The 17952-nt window shown below is 42.0% G+C and overlaps 1 protein-coding gene across 4 annotated transcripts; it reads right to left on the reverse strand.

Moving 5' to 3' along the window:
* Positions 1 to 9770: 9770 nt before the first annotated feature.
* On the reverse strand, positions 9771 to 17272 carry LOC133888180 (uncharacterized). Of its 4 annotated transcripts, XM_062328333.1 has the most exons (10): positions 16468 to 17268; positions 16073 to 16371; positions 13218 to 13284; positions 12213 to 13066; positions 11969 to 12124; positions 11553 to 11805; positions 11413 to 11483; positions 11212 to 11334; positions 10165 to 10561; positions 9771 to 10064 (listed from the first exon to the last, which is right to left on the reverse strand). In XM_062328333.1, exons 1-9 carry the CDS (start codon positions 17162 to 17164, stop codon positions 10190 to 10192), a joined length of 2892 nt encoding a protein of 963 aa, XP_062184317.1. In that variant the 5' UTR covers positions 17165 to 17268; the 3' UTR covers positions 9771 to 10064; positions 10165 to 10189. The 4 variants fall into 4 exon arrangements, 1 of the variants encoding a protein (XP_062184317.1); XR_009903721.1 differs by lacking the exon at positions 9771 to 10064 and having other exon boundaries at positions 10419 to 10561; positions 11212 to 11326; positions 16468 to 17272; XR_009903722.1 differs by lacking the exons at positions 9771 to 10064; positions 10165 to 10561 and having other exon boundaries at positions 11255 to 11334; positions 11413 to 11512; positions 16468 to 17272.
* Positions 17273 to 17952: the final 680 nt, after the last annotated feature.

The raw sequence follows: 17952 nt of genomic DNA on the forward strand, positions 1-17952 counted from the left end.
CTATTTTATTCAAAACAATTCCTTTTCTTTTTTAGATTTAATCCAAAACTTGTTTTAAGCATAACTTTCTCGTTTTAGCTCCGATTTAGGCGATTTTCACGCTCTCGTGTTCGTAGCAACGTGTACTATCTTTTAGTACTTTTTTTATAAATGTTAGCTATTATTTGGTGTACTATTCTTAGTTAGTTTTGTTATGTGTTTTCCTATTTGTTTCAAGAGCAGACGAGGAGCAGATCGAGAATCTCCAGGACCAAGTCTTTGAAGAGTCTGAGCAGCAAGTTGGAAGAGGCAAGTGTCCTTGAACATTATGATCCTAGCTTTTCAAATGCGTTCTTTATTTCAAGCATGCATGCTGTTAATTTTGAATCCTATTTACTTATAGTACCATGTTCCATATATTCCTTGTCGCCTAGTTATCAGTAGTGGTTATGTTGAACATGGATAATGATCTATGCAACTATGAGTTAGGAAATTTTGGTAATAGTATAGCAACATGGAACCTTAGATATTGAGCAAAGAGGTGCTAGTGATGGTGGTTACAGTTTGTTGTTGGTTTGGCAATTGCTCAAGTGACCTAAGTAAGAATCGGTTTGTGGAGCGACAACCCAAGAAGTATTGTACCAACCATGAGACCTGGTATGGGACAGGCTGGGCCTATTAATTAGTGGATTCCAATATTGTGAATGCCAAACCGTAAGAGTGGATGTGTGAGGACAGCTAAGGCCAGAACTATTTGATTAGTGGTGTGGGATGTGTAGTGGAAGGGAAAAGTGAAAATTTGCTGGAGCTACAAGGTGTAAAATGGGGCTTCTGGGTAGCATGAAAATTACTTTGACGGCGGTGAAACCTAGCGGGAATGCACATACTGGATGAAACTTTGTAACGGCCTTGTAGTGATTTTCCAGGCGACAAACCATGAGCGTTTGTTAAGTGTTTCACGGACACGGCAACAAGGTAAACATGACTCGTAGGGAAAGCTAGACAACCTCTGTAGAGTATAATATCTGATATATCTGTCGTGATCACGATCATGAGAGACTTGGATCCTCACATGATTAGTTGGTTTGGATTAGTTGGTTTGGTTGGATGGTTCTTTGTTACCTATGGTGAGTATCAAGTCGGATGGTTTGGAAACCTGAAGTAGTTTTCATGTAGTTGGGAAACATGTGGAGATATTTTAGTGTTGAATCACATAGAAAAATAGGATGCTTTTATAACTCTACGATAACATAGTTGGCATTTATGCAAATTTAACCTGTTACAGCCTGATCCTTTATTTAAGCTTGTATGTCATTTACTTTCCACACTTGCAGAGTACGACATGTACTCACACTTGCTATTTCCATCCAAATGTACATCAAACGTTGCTCAGACAATGAAAGGGAAGCAGACTACTACATCGATGAAGATGAAGAATGCTAGGCTGATGGACCCCCGATCAATTGTCTGTGGAATATGGGAGCTTCGCTGTGTTTTGCCAGTGGATTTTAGTTAAAGATTTTGATATTTTTCTATCTTGTTTAAGTTAAATGTTGTAATAATGGCACTGTGTGTGATACACTGATGAAGTCGCTACATGTATGAAATTTGATCCTGGCATACATGTGGTTAACATCTAGTTTTATCCCTTTATAAAACCGGGTGTGACACCCGAGTTCAAGCTTGGGCCCGCCATGCGATCTAGGCGTGTCACGTTGAACCTTTGTGAGTGGTCTTGTCCTCTTTGTCTTTAGACTTAGACGGTTTGGAATCTTCCTGCACGGAACTGTACTCGTGAAGGGATAGCTACCCTACCAACCTGAGGCTTTTGTGGTCGCATTTAAGCGCCATGTGCCTATCACCTCAGATGTGGATGACTACTTTTAGACCTGGCATTTTCATAGATTGGTAGGCGTAATGCACTACCTCCATGAAGATTACAAGGGCTAGCCGGCCTAGTATTGCATTGTATGATGGGTCAAAGCTAGCCATGTCGAACTGGATTTTTTTTGTTCAGAAATTCTCGATGGTCCCGAATGTTACTAGGAGAGGGACTTGCCCAAGTGGTTTGGATGAAGTGCATGGAATCACACCGTGGAACACATACTTCATGGATGCGACCATGGATCTTGGTATCTACATGTTATCGAGAGCACCAGAAAACAAAATATTAAGGGAACTCTCTCCATCAGTTAAAGCACAATTGACCTTGTAGTTGTTGATGGTGGGCTCGACCACTATTGGATAGCAGCTTGGGTTGTTGACGGCTCTAGGACAATCGGCCACGTCAAAGGAGATGGCAATGTCCGACCATTGGAGGGCCTTGGGCAACACGGTAGAGATGAAAAGAATTTCCCATTCTGCGCTCTTGTCCTGTCGTTTGTACTCGTAACTGGCCGACCGTCCAAATATGTGGTTGACTTCATGGGATCCACTTTGGAACAGGGGTTCATCTTCATCACTCTGTCTATTTGGAGCCAGAAGGCTTGTTTGAGCGCTGCCCCTTTTGCTTTTTCTCCTCCACATGCGTGAGCAAAATTCAGCAGAACTCGGTGTCATGAGTGTTTGACTCATGAAACGTGCACCACTTCTTCTTCCTCCCTTCTGATCTTGACTTCTTTCCATTGTCGGAGGTCTTCTTGGAGGTGGTCATGATATTATGTTCCCCAGTCTTCTTCTTCTTTCCAGCCTTGTCCAACTTCTTGCCATACTTGCGCTTTTTGGCCGACATGGAGCCTTCAACTTCTTTACCATGCTCAGGGTGCTTTTCTCCCCGGTTGATCAACTGGTTCCACGAGATAGCCTCCTCGGTCATTGTGCAACAGTTGGCCAATTCAAATAGTTCTCAGAGCCCTTGGTTCCTTGGTAACCCATATTACTGGTAGCAGGGACATACGGTGAGATCAAATGACCCGACCTTTCGATGCGATCTATTGGGAGACCACCTTGATCGACTGACTTAAAAGTTGACTAGCCATAGATTACCTTTCAAGATTGGCTAATCCCTGGTAAGTCTTCCAGGCTGGTGTAAATGTCAAGGCCAAAATCACGGAGGTATCTAGAATCCGAATCTATCATGCATGGTAGAACGATATCTTCTTATGTCAATTGCATTGCTCATATCCCCATAGACAACACCAGGTGTTGAGGATTTGACACTCGGTCGTATATTATTTTGTGATATGGAAAATAGCGATACCTACGTAGCTGTAGAAATATATCATGCATAGAGACACAAAGTTTATATAGCTTCAGGCCCCCGAGTTGAGTAATAGCCTTATGTCCTATCTTTCCTTGGTTAATCATAGATCACATAGTACAATGATGAAATATAGGATGTCTAACCCTAAGAAGTAGGCGAATTTGGCAATGTCTAGGGCTCAAGACCTAATTGACTAGGGGGTTGCTTCTACCATGGATCTTCGATAGGTGTTGGTCTTCTACTCGATTAGTCTTGATGGGTTTCGCGACTTCAGAGATCTAAAGGCGCTAATTGCTTGTGCTTCAATTGGTTCGATGTGAGATGAGATGTCTTGGATGTGCCCCTCTCCTCGCCTTATATAGTCAGGGCTACTCGGACATATTCTACCTAGACTCCTCCAGCTGTATCCTACCCGTACTCCTCCAGGCGTAATCTACTCGGATTGTGGTACTCCCAAATATCCAGGATTCCTTATCGAATAGAGATAGTTTTCTAATTTGGAACCATCAGTTTCCTTGTATTTTATCTCCATACTTTACTCCATGGTGGCTACGATCAATCTCGTTCGAGTAAGATACAGACAATCCTCATATACCCCTTTAGATATACAGAATATATGGAATAATTATATATATCCTCATCACTAGCTCAAGGCCGGTCCTGAGATTTTGGTGGCCTGAGGCGAAACTAAAAATAAGGCCTCATTGAATTGAAGCATAAAAAAATAATTAATACATAAATTGTAAGGATAATATTTGGTCCGTTAAAAAATTGTTTCCGATTAAAGCTCTTATGATTTACACTGAGTCACTGACGTCGTTGTGTTCATTACTGAATTCGATCGCCATTGAACAAAGTAGGCAGGACTACACGAGAGGAAGCGATCTCGTTGACTTCTCTGTGCATGAGAGGATTGCTCACTACGTGAAAAACAGACAAAGGAGACATGAAATGAGCGACATGTCATAATATGACCCGTCAGTGATGATAAAAGTGACAGGTCATCCTAGGTCAGTCATAGGTGACGTGTCGTATTGTGACCCATCACCAATTATAACTCATAAGTGACAGGTCAACCTAGCCAGTCATCGGTGATGGGTCACAACTTAACCCATCACCAATAACTAACTCATTATTAACTGGTCATCGTAGCCAGTCATTAGTGGCGAGTCAAGTTGTGACCCGTCACCGATAACTTGATCAATACATAGAGCTATCATTTCATGCATTGTGTGTATATATATACCCCTAAGTATTCATATACTTAGGTTTATGCCATGTGTGTGTGTGTATATATATGTATAGTAGTACAAACATATACTCATATATATCTATATTCTATGTTATTTTTCTCTATTCATCAGGGATGTATATATATAATATACATATATATGTATATGATGCTACAAATGTTTATTTTTCTCTTATTTTTCTTCCCTCAGCAAAAGTAGAATATAAATTATTGTGCAATTTTAATCAAGTTTTATGTAAGGGGTGGCAATACGTGCGTTCCGAAAACGATGCAGAAACTTCTAAAGGTGAGAACTCATTCTTCTAAGTCATTTTTGGCCTAAAAAATTCTCTGATCCTGACAAAGTGAGGGAGAAACGGATGTAAGTTTTTATGTAGATATCTGTAGAGTCAAAAAATGTTGAAATTAGAGTCCGTATGTAAAAGTTATGCTCTTTTTACAAAAGCACTCTGGGTCATCATTTCGGAAAAACGTCATCGGTGGCGGGTCACCTATGACCTTTGGCAATGAAGGTTAAAAGGATAACATATCTGGTTTCTATCACAAGCATGTGATAGCTAAGGTGATAAGGGAGTCGCGTGCGAGGCTCTAGGTACGGGAGATGACTTGTCATCTATGATATTCATTGGTGACTAGTCAAGTTGTGACCTGTCACCTATGACCACATTAGTGATACGTTCAGGGTGACAGATGTGAAACCCAACACCCATGAGGGTTATCACCTGTCACCCGTGTCCCTTTTCATGTAGTGGCTAATTTGGGTTGCTGCTAACCTACTGTGAAGGAACCAAAGCAACAAAGCTACTTCTTTTAGGCTAGCCAAAGGCCAAAGCCCATGCACAATCATGTAATTGCGGCCGCCAATCGATTGGAATTTAGACTAATGTGCTTTGTTGGGTTACAATAGTATACATGTATATCTATATGGAAGAGGCTCCCTGGGTTTTGGGAGGCCGGGGAGACTGCCCTACTTGCCCCCTCCAAGGCTGGCCCCGGCACTAGCTATATTACGCATATGAATGATCCATTGAAATTCCCATATATGTGAGCTCATCCACCATAAACTACTATTGAACTAGATCTAAACCTTAAATTAGAGCTCGATTTTATCTATGAGCATCTAAAGAAATTCTCATATATGTGAGCTCATCCACCATAAACTACTATAGGACTAGATCTAAATCTTAAATTAGAGCTCGATTTGATCGAAGCGATATTCATATGACTACTAGTTAGATGTAATAGCAATCTATTTATAAAATTAGGGGTCAATTGGAGCTCTAGCTACATAAATATGTGTCACCGTGAAAATAAAAAAAAAACTACTTTCAAAACCTAGAGCAAATTAAAAGGTAAATTAGCTACAAATCAAAGAACAATAAGTTTTTAACCTCGGAGCACCTGAGCATGCAGATTCTTCCAAATTTTGAAACCACCTAACCAAATCACCTTTGAAGGCCGGTGGCAAAAAAAATTCGCCTCCAAACACCAAGGAGAACTAGGTAAGAAGATGGGAGGCTTAATAATTAATATAGTGCCAGATATTATTGTCGGTTCATGAAAACATCCCACTATAATAGTAGTCACTCCCCTGGCAGCCAAAGGGTGTGGCTCGTCGTGGCCTCGAGGGCGAGCACGCCAAACCATGGCTCAAGTGGTGCGGCGAGTTGCGGGCATATGCGACAGAGAGCAGACAACGTTGGAAGCTGGCAAGCAGCAATATAAAGAGCATGCTATGAAAGTGATATGCTCTAGAGGCAATCATAGAGATGATTGTAACACACATCTGTGTTTATGTACTACCGAATAATGTGTTATTCCAAGAATGACTATCGTTTACATTAATTAGCAAGTATGTGACTTATTCATAAAACTCTTTGTTTATATCATGATGTTATTCTTAGTCGATCTCTGGCCGCATATCATTGTGATGATTCATAAGACCAGCACATATATTGATTGATGATCACATTTCACGGATCATAGGTATAGAGATAATGTGAATATTTATGTTAGAGAACCTGATGTTGGATAGACTCACCTTGAGATAATATTGGAATGGTTATTTATGATGTGCCATCGGTTGTTATTTCAAATGGTATACCTGTAGGATCCTTAGACCTGAGATCATTATTGATTCCCATAATGTGTAGTAGCATGCTTTGAGGCTGTCAAACGCTATTCCGTAACTGGGTAGTCATAAAGGTAGTTTTTGGGTTTATCATAAAACATGTTGTGGGTATGAGCGATCAAGATGGAATTTGCCCTTCCTTGATAACAAGAGAGATATCTCTAGTCCCCTCGAGGTAGTTGGTTTGAGAAAGTGCATGGTCATGCCAATATGATTAAAGAGTTAATCATGATGAATCCACTACTTGATCGAATGAATAGTCAAGCTATCACAAGGGTAACACGTATCTCACCTTGGGCTTGACTAGTATCGTGAGACGAAGGGATTAGTTCATGTGTAGATCAAGGTTCGACCGATATGATCTTTTGTGTATACTCGAGAGTCAAAATGTCTTGCTAGGGACCGTTATTGATTTCAATTTAGAAAGGGTTTTCGAGTCGTAGCCATTTGTACAGGAACCTAACAGGTCACACACTTAATGGGTTGGAATAAAACATGTGAATTGGATTCGTATATGGGTTTTGATTGGATTGTAATCTATGAGAAGTTAGAGTCCTAAAAGGCTTTCAACGTGGGAGCCCATTAGCGAGCTATATATAAGGAGAGACGTGGGTAGGGCATGTGTGAGGTTAAGCCACTCCGAAACTCTGGCTGCAGGCTTCCACATGATCTCCCAAAACCCTAATCGCGCGTGCAGTGCTAGCACATTGGCGCTCGGCGTTTCTACCCCGTACGTATGGATAGCGTAGAGGTGCTACTGCTATTGTGGTGCTAATCTTCTCGGTGAAGTTGAACGCGACCTACTCGGAGTTGGTCGAGAAGCACAACTACCTGCTCAGACGACCACCTACTCGGAGTTGGTCGAGAAGCACGACCACCTTCTCGGAGTAGGTCGAGGAGTGTGACCACCTGCGCGGGGCTAGTCACGGATCTGATCGAGAAGTTTCTCGAGGAGTTTGACGCGCACGACATTGGATTGATCTACTCCAACTCTTCTTTCGTTGTATTGTGCGTCGAGTGGTAACAATCTATGATCTCCTACTAGCATGGTTTCTTGAGTAAATACAAAAAAAATTGTTTTAGGCTAGCGTAGCCTGCCCGTTCCTCAACAATGGTATCAAAGCCATCTTGTATAGTTTTTTATCTGGATCGATCACATATATGTGATATGTGGTAGTAATAGTTTGGATCTATTATTTTAGTGATCGGTTCATGTGATGGATCGTCACTGCACGGTTTGGTGTATATTGAGATCGCATGAGGTGCGAGTTGATAGAACCATACGACTTAAAAGATTAGCTCGATCTCCTACCTGGCCACGCGTGCCACTTGCCCCTACCGGCTGGAATCACCATAGGGGCTGACAGCGCGCACTGCTTAGTGGTCAGGAGAACAGCAGATCGAGGTTGTACGTGTTGTTGTCGTTTCTAGAAAACTTCACGCAATGATCAATATGGTTGATCCAATAAAAATTGAGGCATTGTGAATGACTTGGAATCGATTTGATATCAATCCAATGAGATTTTCATAGCAATTTTATAGATATGATCTATGAATTTCTAAGAGGTTTTCAGGGCACTGTCCTGAAACCAGCGAGGGGTGGTTTCCCCCTCGACCCCTAACTCGCTAACCAGTGCTGCTGCTATTGTGGCGCTGATCTTCTCAGTGAAGTTGAACGCGACCTGCTTGAAGTTGGTCGAGGAGCACGACCACCTGCTCGGAGTTGGTCGAGAAGAACGACCACCTACTTGGAGTAGGTCGAGGAGCGTGACCACTTGTGCGAGACTAGTCGCGGATCTGATCGAGAAGCTGCTCGAGGAGTTTGACACACACGAGGTTAGATCGGTCTACTCCAACTCTTCATTCGCTGCCTGCGCGTCGCGCGGTAACAATCATGTTCTCAAACGCTATTCCGTAACTGGGTAGCATATCATTGTGATGATAGCAGCGTCTCAAGGTGGATCTATCTAACATCATGTTCTCAAACGCATATCATTGTGATGATTCATAAGACCAGTACACGTATTGATTGATGATCATGTTTTATGAATCATAGGTATAGAGATACCAGACCAATAATATAAATATTTATGTTAGAGAACATGATATTGAATAGACCCACACTAAGATATTGCTGAGATTGTTATTTATAATGTGCCATCAGTTGATTTCCTTGGTGAATACGGTAAAAAAAATTATTTTAGGTTACCGTAGCCTACCCGTTCCTCAACATGCTACCCGCTCGATCGAAGTGCCAACAGAAGAACTTGTAAAAATCTAATTGATTTTTCTGCTGATCTTCTTTGTTCTTTTACTTGTATTGCATTCTGATAGTTTTTGCAGTTTTTTTCCTCTACTTTGTATTGAAGATACGGGTTCACATCCAAGCTCACAAACGACTCATTTTGCAAGGGAACCAACGACCACGGAACGGATTAGAGTGGATTGGGTGGTGGCAGAGGATCAACCCAATCCCTTCATGGTTTGATTCTCCCTTGGTTTTGTTTTCCACATGTGCCAAACAAAAACCTAAAATTGTTATAGCCCTAGTACAAACCTATACCGTAAAACCCTAGTACTAGTATATACCTATACCAGACAGGTTTAAAGCCTCTTTTTTATATATAGTACAAGTCCGCGAGATGGCCGGTACAAAGGCGAGGGGCGGACGATCACCTGCAGGTGCAACTCCTCGATGAGGACTCCTTGCGGTGTGCTCGCGGTTCTGCCGTCGACTCGCTGCAACGAAGGTCGCTGGGACTCCGTAGCACGAGTTGCCGGCTCGTCACTCCCTAGTTCCAAACTCTCCCTGTATCGTCGAGACTCGAGCAAACAGTACTCGAGTTACGACCTAGAGCAGTTTAATCTCACATTTGGGATTTAGCGAAAAAAGAGGAAAAGACTAATTGAAGGTGACAAAATACTAAGAAAGATGAAGTTGTAGAATTTCCGTGCTATTAAAATGTACCAGAACCTTCAGACGCTATTTCTCTAAAGTCGGATTCTTCGGTGCTATATAACCATTTTTTCATATTTTTCTACACCTTAACTCGTACTGTATGTCTCTTATTATTCTCTTGTTCATCTATCACGAGGTCACCTTGCTGGGCAACACACGGAGAAAAAGCAAGGCGCGATGCCAAACAATTCTAGGTTCCCGATGTGGCAGGCTACAAAGTAATTTGACATCCCTGTGGTCAAAAGCAGAAGAGAACTAGCGCAATCTCACATTTTCAGACTTGACGAAAAAAATTGCCTACTGATATAAAATGCCTCTAGACTGATACATTGACTAAGCACAACAAGCATGCGTCATCACTGTTAGCATTAGGATCTTAGGCATTTAATTCTGACGTGCGGGCAAAAGCCAGAAATTTAACAACCAAGATACACTATTGTAAGAAAAAATTTGCTGGGCATGAACTGGGACGATTCATTCCCTGTTCCTAACTTCCTTCAAGTTCAGGTTATGGTGCAGGCGCAGTACCTACTTCTCCTTTCTGTTTCAAGATTTATAGATGAATGCAAAAGAAATCCATCAAATTCGATGACAAGAAAGAAAATCTACCACATGATTCAGTTTCAGTCATATGTATTTACCCGCAGTACTGCATCGATCAGCTTCCTATAAACTTGAATCCGCAGCCTTAGCATCTATGTAACCACCAGTTCCCAGCGGAACAGAATTATTTTCTTGGTTACCGTCATCCATGGGTAAATCATTTCTGTCACTACTGGAATCAGACAAGGTGGCAGCAGCATCTTCCGAGGAATAATGAATGCTAGATCTCTTCCTCGTATCCTTGACTCTCCTCCCTTTGAGTTCAAGTCGCCTGCGTTTCCGAGCCTTTCGCTTGCCCCTAGGAAGGTCTTCTTGATGCAAATCAGCACTCCCCTCTTCTGAATCCCTTTCAAGTTCGTTTCTCATGTTCTCTGCTTCCAGGACATCAGCCAACAAAGAGTAATTTTCCCCTTTTCGCCGCTTATTTGAATTCGTCTGAAACAAGACCAATTGAAATGACCAAACAAAAAACTGAAATAAACCATCAGCTACCAAACCATACGAAATTGATCATATTGACAAGAATATTGCAGAAAGATGCTATTATATGCATGGTACAGTTTGCAAATAAAGATTAATAGTTTTTTATTTGGCACAAAACAACTAAATTACATTTCTTAGGAACTGATTTCTAGGACAATATAACTTTTAAATAAGACAGTTTCGATTAGTTTTACTGATATACCAGGACACCCATAGCAGCCTTTATGCTTGCTCCTCTGGGCTTCAGCTATCCTGAAGCACCATAAGGCAAGCTTCTCAGGTTAAAAGGCATGGCAACGTAAAGATGATTTTATTTAGCAGATAGGAGTATAGGACAACATTTTGTATTTGTCTGTTTAAGAATCATGTTGTCAGAGAAGGCACAAAATTTGGTTAATGTTACTTGTGTAATTCGAAAATGTGAGATGTATTAGCAACTGGCACAAAATATGCAAATGGCTCAACCCCACATGCTAGAACACAAAGGAAATCAACCATCTATGCTCTATAAGGACAAAGCAGCTTGTGATATCCAAACATTATTCATACAAGAAAGTGCAATTGTTTTAAATTATACGAAAATATGGAAGTCACAATCTGACCTTTGGAGCCTGGTCAACAAGGTAAGCCCACTCCCTCCTCCTCTTAAGAGAATCATTGATGGCGTGTAAATAGCTAGGATATACATAATCTTCCTCACTGGGTTTCCTTAAATCCCTAAAATGCTGAAATGTAATATACAATCAACATGAAGTACAAGAACACAGAATATACAGACAAGTGCTCATTTAAATAAAACATACCCGATGAATAGCATCACATAGTTCCACATATGTTATATCTCTGTTCTTACTTATGATGTCATCAATCAATCCTGCACATAGTATATATGGCGCTTACAGACTTTTACAGTGCACAAAACCAGATGAACTGAACTACATACCAGGTAAATTGTGTGAAACATTGCTATCCATCGAATCATCCTTTTCTAAACCAGTTTTAGCTCCAGATGAACAAACGCCACGATGTCTCTGTTCTGATGCTATATTTTCAGATAATCTGCATGAGTCCTTCACAGAAGGAGCATGTTCTGCACTAGATTCTTTATGTCTTCGTTCAACAAAAGACGCCTTTTCTGTCCTCTTGGTGTCTTCACTATCTTTCAACGGATCCTCTCTGTTTCTCTTCTTTAAAACCTGCACTCACAGGGAAGCTTTAGAACACATTACAGAGACCAAGGAATGATGAACAACAACAACAACAACAAAGCCTTTGTCCCAAGCAAGTTGGGGTAGGCTACAAGGAATGATGAACTCAAATAAAAAGATACCCATGTCTTCCAGGTGCTAATAACCTTACCGTCGCATGATCCCTTCCTCCATGTGCTGAAGACCGCTTTGAAAAAACAGTAGCTCCAGTTGGGTGCAGCATCTGTGTACTAGCTGCTTGATGGCACCGTGGCACCCTTGGTACTCTGGGGGAGCTGTTTAATTGTTGATGCAACAATAATGCAAGCTACAGAAAATAAGTAAAAAAAAAGTGAGGAAAGGTAAACTTATTCATTAACATAAATTTTAGCAATTGGAAAAAATTATCATCATACCTGTTCATCACTCAATGAAGCAGTCGAATCAGATGCTTGCAGCTCGGTCGATGTTGAATTATTGGAACCCTCCTGTGTGACATGAATAGTGCGCTGATGGATCTTGTCCTTTTTCTGGGAAGAACTGGAAGGCACTGCCTTGTTACGAGATTGCAATGGCGCCACTTCTCCATGGAATGGTCTTGCTGAGGTGCCTCCGGTGGTGGCTGTCTTCTGTGACTGCTCTTTTGATACTGGTAATCTAGGTTTGACTGTAGACAGGTATATTCTACTTGCTTGACATGATTTTGGTGTAGAAGGCAGTGAGCCTTTCAGTTGGACTTTCTCAGCGCACCTTGTTACTTCCTTGGAATTCTCTTCAGAAAATTTTACCGAATCATATTTCCTTTCAGTAGGTGAGACAAGTTCCTTTGTCGTTAAATGATCAGTGTTCCCTGCCAATGACAGTTCTATGGATACCAATGAGTGTGATAACTCACAAGGTATAGATATAGAACCAGAAAAAGATGTGCAAACTTTTGCATCATCAGAAAGTGAGTTTGGATTCTCCGCACTTGTGTGCATCGGATTTTCTGTCTCAGATTTTGGATGTTCACAACATATTGAATCATATGAATCTCTTTCAACGATTGAATAACCTGCAGCAAACCCCAGACCTTGCTTATTGCTTTTATGGTCATCAGGTACTAATTGGATAGCATCAGATACCTCATTTTCCTGAGAACTAGGCTCCGTTTTAATAAAACATGATTTTGACTGAACAAACTGTAAATCTGGTACGCCAGCAATATCCTGCAGATTTGAAGTTTGATTTGATTGCTTCTGAAGGCCCTCCATGCCGTGCTTACTGGGAGCTGCATGAATTGTCATATATCCGTTAGATAGTTAGTCATCAACCATTGACAACTGTATAATGTTCCAAGCATAAGTAGCAACGTTGGCTTTCCAAGGCATTTACATATCCATCATCCTTTGTGCATCAAGTATCCAGGAACCTTGAGTTACCTGAATTCATAGCGCCAGATTTTAAGCCCACATTATGATTCCCTCCTTGTTGCTTGTACATGGTAACCTGTATATCCACGTGTGGTAACCAGATGTTACGAATAATGTAGTAAATTAAGTTAACTTAATAAAGTAAATAAGAAAATGAATGAGACTTCAACTATCAGAAACTCAAAGAATTGCTTCGAAAGGATAATCCATAGGCAGACTAAAAAATTATAGATTAAAAAGTATACTACTTTATGAAGTTAGTTGTGAAACTATAAATCTGTAGTCATATCGAAATCATATGAACCCAAAAACAAAACTGCTTCAGATGACACAAATATATAAATTAAATTAAAGTTCTGTATATGGCAGAAATCAATCAAAATGTTATAACCCATTTGCTTACTCCAAAGGCTCTATAAAATGAAAAAGGTTTATAATGACAGTCAAACAGCTAAGTGCTGTGTTTTCTCATACCAACACATATTTTAGCACTGGAACTAAACTAACAGCTGATACAGTATCATGAATCAATCAGTAATTAACAAGAATATTACATTGTCACGACTACGGATCAATTTACATGAAACGAAAATACATCAACAAAAAAAATAACAGGAAAAGAAGAAAGCCCTATGACGAATCACTTCATCTCTGTTCCGATTTCATTTAGTTCTGAAATCTTTAGTCCATTACATTCAACTGTAGTGCAGTAGTGCACTCAAATCTCATCCATATTCCAATTTTCATCACAATCCTATATTCCCACAAGCTTTGACGCATTACTTGTAGTGCCTCTGCTTCACAGCAGAATATTATCCTGTCAATATATGCCGATAACTGGCAAGTCCTAATTGCAAATGTCATATTATTTCAGGCACATGGCAAGTCTTATATTCTCTCGAGAAGAACACTCATAACAATCCCTTCATTGTTACCTAAAAAATAAAAGAGTTGAACATTTTTGCTGCATTTATTTTGGAACTTAGAAGCCCAATTGCAGCTCTAAGCCTCTAACATGGCATGGCATGCCAAGAGTTACTAAAATGTTTCTGATAAACTAGATATTTTGTTCCTTTCCATGTCACATGCCACAAAAGAGCTGCCACTGCAACACTCACTCGATGAAAGGAAAAGGCAGAATTTCAGATTAAGTAAAAACTTGTTTGCTGAAACTAAATGAGGGACAACTAAGTCATATTAACACCTAGGCATGATAGCTTATTATTTATTGATATAGTAACAATCCATTGCGAGGGGCGCAGACATTAGAGGAACCCAGAACATGGCAGTACACAGTACTAGGCATATTCCAAGGCTCTTTGGGACAAATTACATTGCAGATCGAGGGAAAAAGATCTACGGCTAGAATGTTAATCGAATCCTAGAAATTTAAATTACAGGGACCCTAAATCTCTAGGAAGGCTAGGCTCAATTTTACAATACTTGTCTGTTGTCCCTATAATCCACCGATCAGTCCTTAGAAAGTGTCGACGGAGTGGCAGGTGCTGTTCTGTAGAGGTGCTTGGCAAGTTGCTCATGTTTTGGAGCACTTGAGGGCATAGTTGTTAGGGCGTTGCCATATTGTCGCTATATCGGTGTGGCAGGAATCCCCACGCAAACGCAACAGCGCGTGAGCATATGGTGTCCCCGTGATGCCATTAAGGCGTCCTGTCGACAAGTTTTGTGTGGCGAGCGCTAGACCTTGGAAGGAGTGGCGGCGGCGGCAGCAGATCCGCGCTGGGGAGGAGTTCGTTGCTGGAGGCAGTGTTAACTGGACACGGACATGGGTGCCGAAATTCGACTCAAATTCGGGTGTTCGATTCGGCAAAAAAAAATTTGAACACGCAAAATACAACTCGGAATCCGACTTGTATTTGGGGTGTCCAATTCGGCAAAAAAAAATTGGACACAGGTGTCCAGGTAACACTGGTTGGAGGATGCGTCAGCGGATCTACGAGTCCATCGTAGGCTGACGCAACCCTCTACCAGTCTTTCTGGTGAATATACTCGGGAACATTTAGATTGTCCTGAATCTTTGCCTGATAGGGCTGTAGAATTCAATCAATATCTATAGCATTTAGCTAAGCTGAGTTGAGCTGATCGCACTACTCTATCCAAGCTTCAGAACATACCCTCATGATGCGTTAGCGGATCTGTGAGTCCACTGTAGGCTGACACAACCCTCTACCCGCCTTCCTGGTGAATATACTCGGGAACATTTAGATTGTCCTGAATCTTTGCCTAATAGCGACGTAGAATTCTATCAATATCTATAGCATTTAGCTAAGCTGAGCTGATCGCACTACTCTAGCCAAGCTTCAGAACATACCCGATACATGTGGGGTATAATCTTTGTTTCAATCTTTGCCCAAGGTTCTGTTCCAAGAGTTTATTTATAAAATACAACTTTTGCTCTTTCAAAAAAATTTAGAATCAACCTAGGTAACTAAATGGCAATTTTTTCAGCCTGTATCAAAATTCAAGATGAAATACAGCATTGTAAAAGTGTATTTAGTGAAGTCAAAGCAAAGCATTGCATAACTTCAATGGTTCCTATATTCCAAATCATTTCTAGACTCAACAGGGAAATTTCATCATTGATTCACTAACCAAAAATTAATATTGAGCCCAAAAACTGAGAATGTTTGGCATAATCTTGGACCTAAGTATCAATATCTCCAATTTCTAGGCTTTAGAAGCACGAGGACTGCTGACAAAACGAACATGCACACACCAGCACATCATAAGGTAGAAATAGCATGACCGTGCTATTGCACTAAAATGAATAAATCCACCAATCATGAATGAATAGGCGATATATTCAATAATATTTAATATGCATAATGCATACATGAGATACTAACCTCTAGACCGACGAATCCTGAGTGCACTTCTTGTTCCACCACAGATGATGTAGTTCTGACTAAAGAGGCCTCCAACTTCAAGGAATCATTTTGCAAGTCCTTGTTCAGCATCCCAGGAATTTCCTGGGGGCTCTTCTTCTCCCCACTCCATTTCAAGGATTCCTCCATTTTCTTCTTGGTTTTAACAGCTTGTAAATCAGAACTGGCCATATTTGTTTCAGCGTACTGATCCTCATGAGCGGCATCTGGCATGGCATGACCCTCTCTCTGCTGACACCCCTCCTCCCAAGTATCAGGTTCTGCAGCACATATGCAACAAACCGACAACTTGTATCTAAAAATAAGAACGTTCATTGTGCAGCAATTAAACAAAAAATTGTGCCCAAACTATTCACCTCGCTTCTTAGCCTCGGTCAGCGGAGGCACTGCGTGCTGACAGCCGTCAGCCTTCTTGCCACGACAGCTGAGGCTCCGGACGTAATACTTTTCCTTCTCCAGTTCGACACCTATCTGCACGGCGTCGGCCGTCTCCCTGCGCTTCTCTCTGGCCAGCGCGAACAGAGCATCGGCGCCGCCGTCCTTGTCGTCGGCCCAGGAGGGGAACTCGCAGTAGCGGAAGCCGAACCTCTTGGGTACGTACCCGGTGCAGCGCCACAGCGCGGCGGAGAAGGCTGGGGCGCCGCGGAACAGGGCGGCGTCGCCCCCGCCGGGGAGCCCATGGACGTGGACGCGGGCAGGGAGCGGGACCTCGGACCAGCGACTGTAGAGAGGGGGCGGGCGGTGGGTGGGCAACTCGGCGAGGAGCTCAGCGACCTCGGCCTCGTCGGAGGAGGAGGGGGCGCGCTTGGACCTGCAGTTGTGGCAGGAGAAGGAGGAGTGCACGCCGCGGACGTAGCGCGCGCACCGCGTGTGCACCCACACGTTGCACTCGTCGCAGCTGACCATCTCCTCGCCGTCGTCGAACGTGACGCCGCAGGAGCAGTCCACCGTCCATGAGCCATCCACCCAGTCATCGGCGGGCGCAGGGGCGGGCGCGGCCGCTGCTACGAGGTGGGCCTTCGGCTCCGGACGGTGCAGGCGGCCGCCCTTCATCGGTGGCGAGCGGGGGAAACCCTAATCTCGGATCGATGCGGAATTGAGCTCTTCCCTGTTCTTTGGGCGGAATGGGGAAGAGGCGCGGGCGTGGACGCGTAGATGGTTAGGCGGAACCAGATGGTCACCCCGCCGTTTGGATGTTGGAATTGGGTTGGGAATCGAAGAATTGAGATGAGCTCGGAATCGGTCGGACTCGTGCTTTGGTTGGCTCAAGGATTTGTAATTGAAATTTGGGCTCAATTCCGCAGATTTGGAATTGGAGTTCGGCCTCATTTCTGCAGATTTGGATGACAGTTGCGAGCCCGTGCAGGTAGAGATGAAAATGAGCAGGGATGTTTTTATCATTTTCAGATTTTTGGACTTATATTAAAACGGAACGAAAATGGTTTACCCTTTTTCTAACCGTATTGTCGTATTCTATTTTTAATCGAGAATTTTCCTTCGGAAGTCATGTTTTACCAATTAACACCAAACTACACAAATCACGCTGTAGCCCACAGGCGGATTATGCCTAGCCGATCAGCTTAAATATCACTCCTATTCCAAATTTAACTTAGACCCTAGTGGTTCAGTCTCAGTCAACTGCCGACCTACTGATGTCATCTAAGCTCCTACGCCATCTTCTACCCTAGTATTTTTGTGTTGTATGTTGCGTTGAGTACTCGAGTTATAACATAGTTGTTATTTTTCGGTTAAGATTTATGTTATTACATGGTCTATCTATGTATTGTATGAATTATTTTTATTGGTGTAAATTAATTATACGTCATGTTGATGCTTGAAGT

This window comes from Phragmites australis, chromosome 13 (assembly GCF_958298935.1).
Source record: "Phragmites australis chromosome 13, lpPhrAust1.1, whole genome shotgun sequence".
In the NCBI taxonomy this organism is placed as follows: Eukaryota; Viridiplantae; Streptophyta; class Magnoliopsida; order Poales; family Poaceae; genus Phragmites; species Phragmites australis.

Coding starts and splice junctions, on each gene's coding strand:
- LOC133888180 (XM_062328333.1), bottom strand. CDS start 17,164: ATGAAGGGCGGCCGCCTGCACCGTCCGGAGCCGAAGGCCCACCTCGTA. Junction 13,285..16,072: donor CAGGATTCGTCGGTCTAGAG/GTTAGTATCTCA, acceptor GTGGATATACAG/GTTACCATGTACAAGCAACA. Junction 10,562..11,211: donor TTGTTGACCAGGCTCCAAAG/GTCAGATTGTGA, acceptor GTCTTGTTTCAG/ACGAATTCAAATAAGCGGCG.